The sequence below is a fragment of the Haliotis rufescens genome, unplaced genomic scaffold (assembly GCF_023055435.1).
Source record: "Haliotis rufescens isolate VD_foot unplaced genomic scaffold, xgHalRufe1.0.p SCAF_12, whole genome shotgun sequence".
Taxonomy (NCBI): Eukaryota; Metazoa; Mollusca; class Gastropoda; order Lepetellida; family Haliotidae; genus Haliotis; species Haliotis rufescens.
Window position 1 is genome coordinate 31,209,008 of NW_025963802.1, and position 12,475 is coordinate 31,221,482.

Here is a 12,475-nt window from a genome sequence, read left to right on the forward strand (position 1 = left end):
GACAGCGCGTCATAATGCTACGTTCCTTTCGAGTAAGAAGTTCAGTTCAGAAGAGGGATGGATAAGATCAGTATACCGTGGTTGACAATATGTGTGTGTACATGTACAATATCAGGTAGGTGCAAGTTTTTGTTTTTGATGTGAAACACCGAACCTACCAAAATAAATACAGATTCTTTATTCATTTTTAAAAAAAGTTTTAAAAATAGTTTGGAACATCTCTTGAACAACAGGATTACTTAGATCACTTCTATTTTATCGTAGGTAGGGGCCAGCATTTCGATAGTTGTATGTCATTTGTTACCATTTGATGTTGTTTGAACAAGGTTGAAAATCATTATTAAATGTCAAGGTAAATATTAACATTGAAATATACTGAACCGCAAAAGAAACGGCACCCTAAGTAACGTTGCATGAAAAGTTGTCATTTAAAGTTGTAATTTTTGTCAAAGTTTCTAAAATTTTAACTTTAGCTTGTCCGGAAAAATGAAATTTGATGATAAAAAAACAAAGCAGATGACAAAAAACCGATCGCCCAAACGCATCACGGCAACGGCCATGGTAACCCGATGCAAATTGAAATGCACATGCGTTCCCCCATTTCTTGCCCTATAAAAATCCACCCAGAACATTCATTCGTTATTGAATTGCTACCACATGCCAAGATTGACAAGAAATCAGCGACACCAAGCCCTTGGACGATTGCAAGCTGGACAATCCGCACGGCAAGTAGCCAATGCATTTCAAGTCCACGTAAGGACCATATACAGGCTCCAGCAACGATACCAGACCACCAACACTACAGATGACCGACCACGTAGTGGAAGACGAAGGGTCACCATCCGACGTCAGGATCGTCAGATTGCGCGACAGCATCTTTAATATCGCTTTGTTACTGCTGCGGAAACTGCTCGACAGACCATGGGGACACACCAGCGACACATTCGTGCGGACACCTGTGCGTCGACGATTGACGAGCAGACACCTCCACTGTCACAGGCCACAACGAGGACCCATTCTGACATCGCAACACGGTGTGGGCAACACAGCACCAGCATTGGCGCCACCAGCAGTGGAGAAGAGTCCTCTTCTCTGACGAGAGCCGTTACTGTATCTCAACAGCAGATGGCAGAGAGAGTCTGGCGACGCCGTGGTGAACGTTATTCGGGTGCTTGTGTTGTTTAGAGAGACTCGTAGGGTGGTCCGAGCATCCTGGTGTGGGGTGGAATTGGGCTTGCACAGAGGGTCGGCCCTGTGGTCCAGGGAGAGGCAGTGGTGTCACATCACCTCGGTACATTGATCAAGTCTTGAGACCACACGCCATACCTCATTTGGTACGTCGCCGCAACCACGAGTTTCAGCATGATAACGCCCGTGCCCACACTGTGAGAGCAACAGGAGACTTCCTCCAGCAGAATGGCATCAGAACCATGCAGTGGCCTGCCCTCAGACCCGATTTAAATCCCATTGAGCAACTGTGGGACGAGATATCGATTCAAAGACGGCTGAATGACGTCCGACCAGGGCCGACAACTGAAGCTGAACTACGTCAGGCGTTCCTCAGAGTATGGACTCAAGTGCCTATGGCCTTCATCAACCGCCTCATCCATTCCATGTATCGACTTTGCACGACAGTCATCAATGCACATAGCGGACACACGAGATACGGACTTGTGATGCCAGTTTCTCAGAGACTAGTGTTGTGTTTCACTTTAAGAACATTTGACACTTTAATTTCAACCTTGATGATCAGTTTTGCCAGGTTTCATCTTTTTAATATGTCTCAAAGTATGTTTACACTGTTTGGACAAATCAGGTTCCTCATATATCTATCCATGGTGACGTTTCTTTTGCGGTTCAGTATATATTGCTTTTGAGTGAGTCACAAAAATATATTTTTGCAGCACTTCATCACGCTTATTGCGTGTTACTAAGTGAGTTCCATTTTAAACAATCTTCAGTGCAATTGTTTTGGGCCCATTTCAACAAGAAAACTGTTATGTCATGAAAGGAGTCGATCGAATGTGTGATACATGTACATGTATTGTGAATATGTGTGTATATTGCACCTTGTTGTCCTTAAGCTAGTTTGAATAAGGTTTACGTTAGATCTGATTTTTATCTTACAGTCCATGTGTCGCTATTGACGACGACTTTTGATAAATTTAGCATTGTTCCCATTGCTTTTGGGCTGAGATAGTGCAAATGCAACGTCAATTTATCACTCGCTCGCACAAAAGCCGATAACAATCAGTATCGGATCGCGACCTGGTTCCATGACATTCTACCCGACCACTGGTTTATATAAATCAAACTAGATTATTTTTACATGCCGTCGTTACCGAGTAATTATATTGCTCACTGCTGCGAACATTCGCCCACCCACTATGTGGAACGTAATAGTGAAGTTTAAACCTACTCTGCATACTAACTTCAAACTAAGGCTATGGAATTAGGCATACCTACTTTTAAAGTAGAACATCACACGTTCTTTACAATGTAATTTGCATATACATGCAGGTTTAGAATGCCGTAGATACGCTCGTTCAAACATTTTAATATTGAATCAAATTAATACTACCCGATTCTTGCAGTAGAAAGTAAGCCAGTTAAATCTGTTGACATTTATTGTGTTATATATTTTTTTCATGCGTATTTATGTATACTGCAATTTACTGACTTTTGTAACAGCTTTACTGTGTCCAGAAAAACAACAACTTGAAAAGTCATTTGTCCTCAGTATTCGCTCAAGAAAATATATTGTTCGCTCAATATGCTGGATGTAAAAAAAACCGTGTTGGAAAACAACTTAAAGAGTTCGGCTCCTTTTTTCACAGACAAAGAACTGCATGTTTTGAAGTAGCACGAATTGACACGAGTGAATCAGCTCAGTCTGACATATCTCTGGCAAGTCTTGCAAAAACAACAGATACTAAAATAGTTTTCATTCTCAAAGCCTCGAAAAGCATAATTATTCGTGAACACAATGCCAATATGTACCTTTGAACAACATGTACGTTTGACTAGTATGCACGTCTAACAAATGTAAGTCTGGACAACATGTGTATGTCTGATGCGTCTGGGGGCGGTCGGGTAGCCTAGTGGTTAAAGCGTTCGCTCGTCACGCCGAAGACCCGGGTTCGATTCCCGACATGGGTACAATGTGTGAAGCCCATTTTCTGGTGTCCCCCGCCGTGATATTGCTGGAATATTGCTAAAAGCGGCGTAAAACCATACTCACTCACTCACTCACTCACTCACTCACTCACTCACTCACTGATACGTCTGAATGATATGTCTGAACACCGTCAACCGTCCACAAACACCACAGTATCGTTACTCTTGCCTTGCAATTCACTTGCACCCACTTTGATGTGAAACAGGTGTCGGAACAAACAACATTGCTCTGGGTAAACCGGCAACACAGAGTTCCGTTACCCTGGATGGGACGGCAGATCGGGCTGTTGATGGTAACCGCGATTCCTCTTTCTGGAGAAAGAGTTGCATTCACACATTACACGGAGAAACTGACCAGTGGTGGTCAGTCGACCTCTTGTCCACCTACAGGATCAACACAGTCCGGATCCAGAACAGAGGGGACGAACATGGTAAGGGGGGGGGGGGGGGGGGGGGGGGGGGGGGGGGGGGCAGGGAGTGATGAGATCGGGCTTATGACTGTATCAAATGCGCTTAACCCCTTTATGTAAATTTTGTTTTCATGTAAAAATTATAATGTTCCCCTAAATGACCAGATCCTAAGTAGCGTTCAAATTTGCAACATTTTGTTTTTGAAAAAAATACAACTGTGTCATGTTTTCATGCCTCACCACCCCAATATATAGTTGTGATAAATGTTTGAGTCTGCAACCCATGCTAGTCGCAAGATGCGACTAACGGGATCGGGTGGTCAGGCTCGTTGACTTGGTAGATATATGTCGTCGTATCCCATTTGCGTCGATCGATGCTCATGATATCAAACACTTGATTCTCTGGTCCAGACTCGATTATATTCAGACTGCCACCATATAGCTGGGATATATGCTGAGTGCGGCGTTAAACAACAAACAAACAAACAAACAAACAAAGCACATCAGCATATCGTGGCCAACTTTGATGATAGACCCCAATCAGGATGGCCAGGATCGACACCACCTATCAAGGGTCGTCTAGACCCAGGTTCTGCAGAAATGAGGACCAAGAGCAAATCAAAACACAAAATAGGCCTGTTGGTGTTAGAGTTCCCGGGATGACCATTCGCATTTGACTTTCATGCAGTTCACCTGCGTGTTCGTCGACCACCTGTTATTCAACATTGCAGCACTGCACCAGTGGTGCAGACAGCGTCGTCACTGGGATAGTAGGCCATGGTCACGTGTCAAGGGTCACACCAGGCGTCCTTTATAGGCGTGGTTGTGTTTGGAAACGTTCAAATACACGACGACAATGTCTGTTTGGAAACTTCAAAAACACGACGGCAATGTCTGTTATGAAACGTTCCAATACACGACGACAATGTCCGGTGGTGGCTCAGTGATTGCATGCAGTGGGACCACCATGGTGGACTGAACGCCGTTGCCCCGTGGAGGATAAAACGACGGTACTAACGTGACAACATTTTGGCGGCTACCGTGGTACACACGCAGTCAGGCTGTTACTGTATACGTGCAGCAGCAGAACGTCTTCATATTTCTTCTATGGTCAGCGCTGAGCACGTATGGGACATCATCGGGCGTCTACGCCCCAAACAGCCGTCGACCGCGCTGGATGAACTCGGCCCTGTGCTTCAAGGTAGAATACAAAAACAACATTGGCCGCATCATCAGTATGAATGTTTAAATCGTTGTGGGTTCACCTATTACTTAAGGAAACATGTGTAACGTGCATATGTCAGAATGAACCCTTGGTGATTTTTATGAACGTTTACCCCCAGTTTCCTTTGTTTAATCAACACGTGGTGATTCTGATTTGCCAATTCAATCATTGTAATGTTTACTCATAAACATAACTAAAACACACCCTACTTTGTTTAATTGTATTATAAATTTTTGTTTTGAAGCCTAACCGTGGCACATTGATACTAAGCTATTATAGAATAGAGTTGTTTTGTGTGTTTGTTGTTTATCAAGTCTGGACCAGACAATCCAGTGATTAATATCATGAGCATCGATCCACGCAATTGGGATCGATGACATGCATCAACCAAGTAAGCGAGCCTGACCACCCGACCCCGTGAGTCGCCTCTTACGACAAATGTAGTCGTATTTTACAGCAAGCATGGGTTGCTGAAGACCTATTCTACCCCGTGTCTTCACGGGTCGAATAGAGTTGTGCCCGACTTTGGAATATTGTTTGAGGACGGAATTATGTATGGAGCTAAATCGTGTGACGTTCTGCCGATCTCTGACGCATTGTTTTCGGATATAATTCATCGGGATGATATATGCAGCTATTACAGTTCGAGGTTGTCCGTCCCATTGTACATACTAAGCGTGAAGGTGTGGCTATCTTTTGTCCATCTATTGTCATATTTTCCAACAGCTGTTTTACCCAAAACCATAATTAATGTGATTATTAGTTGTTGACCACAACAGACACTTATCAATCAGCTTAGAAGCATAACTGTATAACTTTTGTTCAACCATCGAATGGTACCAAAATCAATAAGAATACTGTTTACAGTTTAGTCATTCTTCAAAGACGACAAAGGGTGAACTGTCAGTTGGTCTTCTGTGCATTGGATCAACCATTGTTCATATGAGTACACAGTATAACTTTCTATGCACGTGACAGAAACCACCCATGCCTTTGGGGTATATTTCTTTGTCAACTACACCCACTCACATTACACGATATCTATCCGTCACGATATCCGTGCAAGTGATGATTGGCCCGGTGCACACACAACATAATCAGGCAGTTATCTGCCAATCAGTGTTCAAAATTGACTTAAGTATTTCTTAAATTATAACTGAAAAGGACAGGTATGTTCTGTAAATCATAAAAAAAACACATATGTAAAGCACATAAGAGCAGATTAATCAAAGGGCGAGTGTTCCAGAATATTGTACCAAAGGATGTAATTCACCCTATGTCAAACAATCGTTAGATCAAATACCACCGAGATAGACCGATTAAGCACTGTTACGACGTAAATTGTAATAAAAAGGTAAATTGTAATACTTGCAGCAAATTGGCGTCTTGGACACTACGGTAGTAAGGTTATTACAATTTACGTAAGAATTTATTACATTTTACCGCAAGTAGAGATTATTACAATTCACGTCATTTTTTATTACAATTTGCGTATAACAATTTACGTCAAATTTTATTACAATTTACGTTGTTATTACAATTTACGTCAAAATTATTACAGTTTGCTGCAAGTATTACAATTTACCTTTTTATTACAATTTACGTCGTAACAAGCACGTTTGTAATTCGTGTGTGAGGTAGATGCATTTTGGTAACTGATAGCCAGAAGAATATTTACGAAAATTAAAATTGACTTTAAGGAAAGCTTCGTCCATTGACAACACCATATCACCATGGAAACGTCAATGTTGTTACCCTTTTGGGACTGATATTTATGTTGAAGAGACACAGCCGAACTTATCGACACAAGTCAGCCAGTATACATCGGGCATCAACAGAAATGTTTCCAATTGTGTCTACCTAGATTTCAATTCTGAAAATCACTCCGTCCTTCACATGAAAAACTTAGGATATTAGAAAATATATACCTTCCTTCTAATGATGTAACACCATGAAATGCAGTCGACGTTATAGAATGTCCAGAGACTATAACTGAATTCGACTGTTCTGTACGACAATGCCATATGGATGTAATGACAAAATAAAATACGTAAGCAGTCTTTCTAAGCAGCGAATTGCAAACGTCACTGCTTTGAGTCTGTTTCCGGCATCCCAAAGACGCAGCGATGGTCATAAGAAAGGTCGAAGGCCAAACGATACCAATTATTTGGAAGATGTGTTGTCTCTCCTTCAGGAACCATTGGGACTGCACAAGTAAGGACAATACTGTAATATGTTTCACTGAAAGGAATCAAACGACTCCAGTAACGCTTGATGAGGGTCTCTCACAAGTGCACAGTATCGAGAAGAGAGTAGTAGTTACTGTTGTTACTTTGAAATGGTTGGCCAAACGAGAAACATACTTCTCTAGATCAGACAAAGACCGCATGTTCTTGAGTTTGAAATGTGCACACAGGTGAATTAAAGTAGCATTACATTATTACAAAACGTGGTGACCATAGATAGATACTAGTATCTATCTTCAGAGGATCAGGACAATTTGTCAAAAATGAAAGCAAGTTTACTGAGAAAACAATATGTGAAATGCTGGACTTCCTCATTGATAACATCTAAGTCACATTTAGGGGTAAAACATCAGGCAAGAAGTAGACATCCCCATGGACACCAATTGTGCTCCCCTTCTAGCTGATCTATGTTTTTTGCATGTGAATCGTCATCGTCTCGGATTGGCAAAGTGAAAACAAGGTACTTTGGCCAAGAAGTGTTAACTTAAGCTTCAGGTATAGTGATGATCTGAAATCGTTCAACAACAACCAAATAGCCAATTCCACTCAGCCGAATTACCCACCTGAACACATCGGTGACCGTCTCATCTGTTTCGTATTTAGATCTATGCATACAGATTCAGAGTGACAAACCATTCTCCACAATATTTTATGACAAGAGGATGACTTCTTCATTCCCATAGTCAACTTTCCCCTTTTTACTTTGAGCAATATTCCTGCAGCTCCAGCCTTTGGTGTTTACATTTCACACCTTTTGAGGTACAATCGAGCATGCTCTTTCTTCCAAGTTTCCAAAGGGTGTCATATGACTTTTACTCAGAAGTTGTTCTATCAAGATTCCAAAGTTCAAGGCCTCAGTAAAGCCTTCAAAGGGCTGTATGGTAGACACGTGGAGGACATGATTGTGTTCCCCTGTTTTGTCAGGTGAACAATTGACTTTCCTTTGAATGTGTTTGTGACGGGTAGACCTGTAGGGCAGTATATGCCTTTTCGCAAACACCTGGTAGCATTACTATTTGATAGTGATTCATAAACAAATGCTCATGATATAGACAGAATCATACAGTCTACTTTGCTTTCTTATGGATATGGAAAGGAATTTGCCGCTTTTATTTCGGGTAGTCAAATTCTGACTGTGTCACATCAAACGGAACTTTAGACGGAACCTCGCCACTTGAAATGGAATCAAATGGCCGCTGACAGTCACCTGACTTCCTATCCTTACCTTGGTTGAAACCACGTGGTCAAAACTCAACGATGATGGTTATCGCTAGCAAAGTGGATGTTTCTTTAAAAAGCTATTATGCATTCTAAGAGGCGAGGACAAAAGCGAAAAAACAACAACAACAAAACGCACATTTATGAATAACTTTAAAGTTAAAGAGACGACACCAGGTTTTCGCCAAATGTTCGAGCATGTCATCTTGAGTGAATTTCATTGTAGCATTGAATACAAAACATCACTTCATAACGGAAATGACGTCATTGCTAAGTGACGTCATCTCGGACATGATATATTGTGAAAATGAGATAGCGTGTCTTGAATACATAGAGGATATTTATCTCTTCATGTTGGAGAACATGTTTATCTCATTGGCTGATCTGACACTTGATTTTCATGAGCGACGCAGCCACAAATGAAGATGTAACCTCTTTCAGGTTACGCGTTCAGTTAAACGTGTTACAGTAAACTACGTTTATAACGAACACGCTTATAACGAATATAATTGTCACCATTCTCAACCGAGCATTCATAAGGAATTAAACATAATTATTTGATCTTCATGTGTAAGCATCACCTGTACCTTTGATTAAATGTAACAAGTTTGACATAGGGATTATTGTTGTAATTTATGACGATCTTAAAGGAGTCCGCTGATCTTTTTGTGTATTACGCATCCACCTAATCTGTTTCATATTAGATCTATGCAGAGATTGATGACAAGAGGGGTGACTTAATCTATCCAATAGTAAACTTTCTCTTCATGTCCACAAATATTCCTGCAGCTCCAGCCTTTGGTGTCGATATTTCCCATATACAGTAAATTACGTTTATAACGAACACGCTTATAACGAACAGACGGATATAACGAACTTATTTTTTAGTCCCGGCCATTTGATGTATATATGCTGTATATATGCTTATAACGAACTACGGTTATAACGAACTAAAATTAGTGCTCCCTTTGAGTTCGTTATAACCGTAGTTTACTGTATTTGAATGAAAAGCCACATTGTTTAACATGCATATTGTGACACATTAATTTTCCGCTTGGAATACCAGAAGGGATAGTGCGGCAGCGTAGCCCTTACAAAACCATGCAAAAGGTTGACGGAACTAACCAAAGCGCGCCATCGCGACAACACGACAGTTTGACCATTGTCGCCTTTCATTAAAAAACAAACATAATATTCAAAACATTGTCTCGATATCACGCTTTGGTTAATTTTATGACTTGTGACTGGTTTCGTAAGGGCGACAACGCCCCTTATTTCACAAAATACACAATAAAGTATGTTTTTGTTTTTAGGATTCAAATTCCATGACTTTGAAGTGGAAGTGTACAAACAGAGCCCAGGCCATTGTCCAGGCGCCAACAAGACAACGTGTGCCTCACACCCAGGAGCAGCGAACCTCGATGAAAACGTTCAGCTGACGTGCGCTGAGGGGACAATTGGCAGATACGTAAAACTACTGAAATTACCGCAGTTCATATCCGGCCCTGAGGACGTGCTAATCATCTGTGAAGTAGAGATCGAAGGTGTTCTTGTTCATCAATGCCTAAAAGGTGGTGCTTTGAGTTGACTTTGAATAAGCTGAAAGTTTTGGTACAAACCTGTTCAAGCAATATAAATTGATTTCCCAATGGATCAGTGTGGTCCTATTTCAGAATTGCACGGTCGAAAACCATTCACAGTTCAGGTCTTGTGGGAGACATATTGATAACACATTTAATGTGTTCGTTCTTGTGTAACATCATGCTCAACCGAATGTGACGATTATTTATTTAAATATATTTATTCACAAGAGGCGAACGGGATTGGTGGCCAAGTTCTTAAAACTTAGATTGTATTTCCATTTTCGCGACCTGGAAAGGGATGTCTTCAGAGAACAAAGATATGATTTTAATGAAATTGTAGTGTACATATAATGTGGGACTGCCTTACACATATAGCTTCTTTAGCTGTAAAATCGTGATCTGCATTGCCGTATAACTATAGGTATGGTATTAACAATATTTTTTAAAACTGTTTAACGTAATTAAACGCTCATGACTAAACAGTGTCCTTTCCATGAAATAATGATATGCATTTTCACATGCATTTCAACATGTTCAGTGGGGGTGATCTTTTATACAAATTCTACATAAATTATAATTCAGTTGACTATATTTTAGTTGTTTATATTTTATGCAGTAAACTACGGTTATAACGAACTCAAAGGGACCACTAATTGTAGTTCGTAATAACCGTAGTTCGTTATAAGCATTTATACAGCATATATACATCAAATGGCCGGGACTAAAAAAAAAGTTCGTTATAAGCGTGTTCGTTATAAACGTAGTTTACTGTATTCGAAATGCGAAGTACGAAGGTGGCGTTTGACGATTTGTGAAACCGTGTGTACATTGTTGATCTGCAATGATATACTTTGAAGCCTTTCACTCTTTCATTTGTCAGATTTAGCAATGTATTTTCTGTTACACAAGCTATCAAATCGCTAATTCAAATAGTGTGTTATTTACTCAGTGGAGATACTGGAGTAGAATGAACCACCAGTAACCTATGCAGGACGGTTGTACCATAGAGCAGAGTGACAGATTTGAAAAACTCCCAACAAGAAGCAGAAAGAATTGTAACTGGTTTACCAAGCTATACTTCCGACTTGGTTGATGCATGTCATAGTATTCCGATTGCGTGGATCGATGTTCATGATATCAATCACTGGATTGTCTAGTCCAGACTCGATTATTTACGGACCGCCGTCATATAGCTGGAATATTGCTGAGTGCGGCATTTAACAACAGACAACAAATGTAAAAGTCGACAAAATAAATCAGTGGTCACGTTCCGTGACATAACTGATTGCGTGTCAACGTGCACCGATAGCTTAGATCGTTGTTCATGCTTTCAGTCACTGGTTTGCCTGACCATGACTTGATTATTTACTGGCAGTCCTGATATAGCTGGACTATTGTTGAGTGGCATTAAACAACACCTCATTTGTTTCACCGGGCTCTGGGGCTACAGTAAACTGATGTGTATGAATCTCATTCTCGTCACCTCGACGTGACATGACTTGACTATTTCTAAAAGCGGTGTATAACAATACGATCTCATCCATAGTGTAGTATATCACGTACAAACTTATCCTTATCATAGACCAGTTAAAACTTGTTTTTCTTGCATTGTGTTTCCACTTGTAGATTAATTGTCTGATGACTTACAAATATATTATTATTGTTTGCAGATAGACAATTCCATAAGCATGCAGGGAATAAGATGCAGTCGTCAAACCCGACTAACACTGGATTAACGCGGGCGGAGTGTTCCAGGAGATGTTACTATGACAATGGTTGCTATGGTATCAACATCCGGGTCACTGATGATGAATGTCAGCTCATCACTGAAATCGATAGCAATACATTAGCAGACGACAGTGGATGGAATTATTATCGGCTGTGTTAAGTCATTCAATGAAAAAACATCTATTCAGTGTTTGTCCATTAACACATTGTCCTTGTCCATTTAAAGGGATGAGATTGTGGATTAATTCCTATCAGCATGCGACTGACGCATTGCGTTTTGTTGTCGACTGAATAATCCGTGAAAAGAATAACTACTTAAATTACGAAGCACAAGTTTAACACAAGACACCGTGCAGATTTATTACATCAGGACGCAATGAAGGATGGATACATTTGTGATTGTTGCGGAAGAACTATCAAGTGTTGGAGTGTTCTGAAAACATATTTGCGGACAATATGTCGTTGATATGTCGCTCTGAAACCTTGTAGCGACCTCAGTGAAACGACACGTGAAGATCCGGGGTAGAATAGGTCTTCAGCAACCCATGCTTGCCGTAAAAGGCGACTATGCTTGTCGTAAGAGGCGACTAACGGGATGGGGTGGTCAGGCTCGCTGACTTGGTTGATGCATGTCATCGATCACAATTGCGTGGATCGATGCTCATGATGTCAATCACTAGATTGTCTGGTCCAGACTCGATTATTTACAGACCGCCGTCATATAGCAGGAATATTGCTGACTGCGGCGTTAAACAAATCAACCAACCTCAGTGAAACCTTTCAGAGACCCCTGAAACCTCATTGCGATTGTCAAATATTTTGGTCACAAGAAAGTTGCATCGCGGTCGCATTGTCTGTGTGACTGAGGTTTTAATCATAGGAAGTCGG

At 40.9% G+C, this 12,475-nt stretch overlaps 1 protein-coding gene across 1 annotated transcript; it reads left to right on the plus strand.

Moving 5' to 3' along the window:
* On the plus strand, positions 1–12,148 carry LOC125378363 (fucolectin-like). Its single transcript, XM_048393806.1, has 4 exons — positions 1–115; positions 3,384–3,608; positions 9,590–9,847; positions 11,530–12,148. The coding sequence occupies exons 1-4, from the start codon at positions 58–60 to the stop codon at positions 11,745–11,747; spliced, it is 759 nt and encodes a 252-aa protein (XP_048249763.1). The 5' UTR covers positions 1–57; the 3' UTR covers positions 11,748–12,148.
* The last annotated feature ends 327 nt before the right edge of the window (positions 12,149–12,475 follow it).

Coding starts and splice junctions, on each gene's coding strand:
- LOC125378363 (XM_048393806.1), top strand. CDS start 58: ATGGATAAGATCAGTATACCGTGGTTGACAATATGTGTGTGTACATGT. Junction 3,609..9,589: donor GAACAGAGGGGACGAACATG/GTAAGGGGGGGG, acceptor TTTTGTTTTTAG/GATTCAAATTCCATGACTTT. Junction 9,848..11,529: donor TGTTCATCAATGCCTAAAAG/GTGGTGCTTTGA, acceptor TATTGTTTGCAG/ATAGACAATTCCATAAGCAT.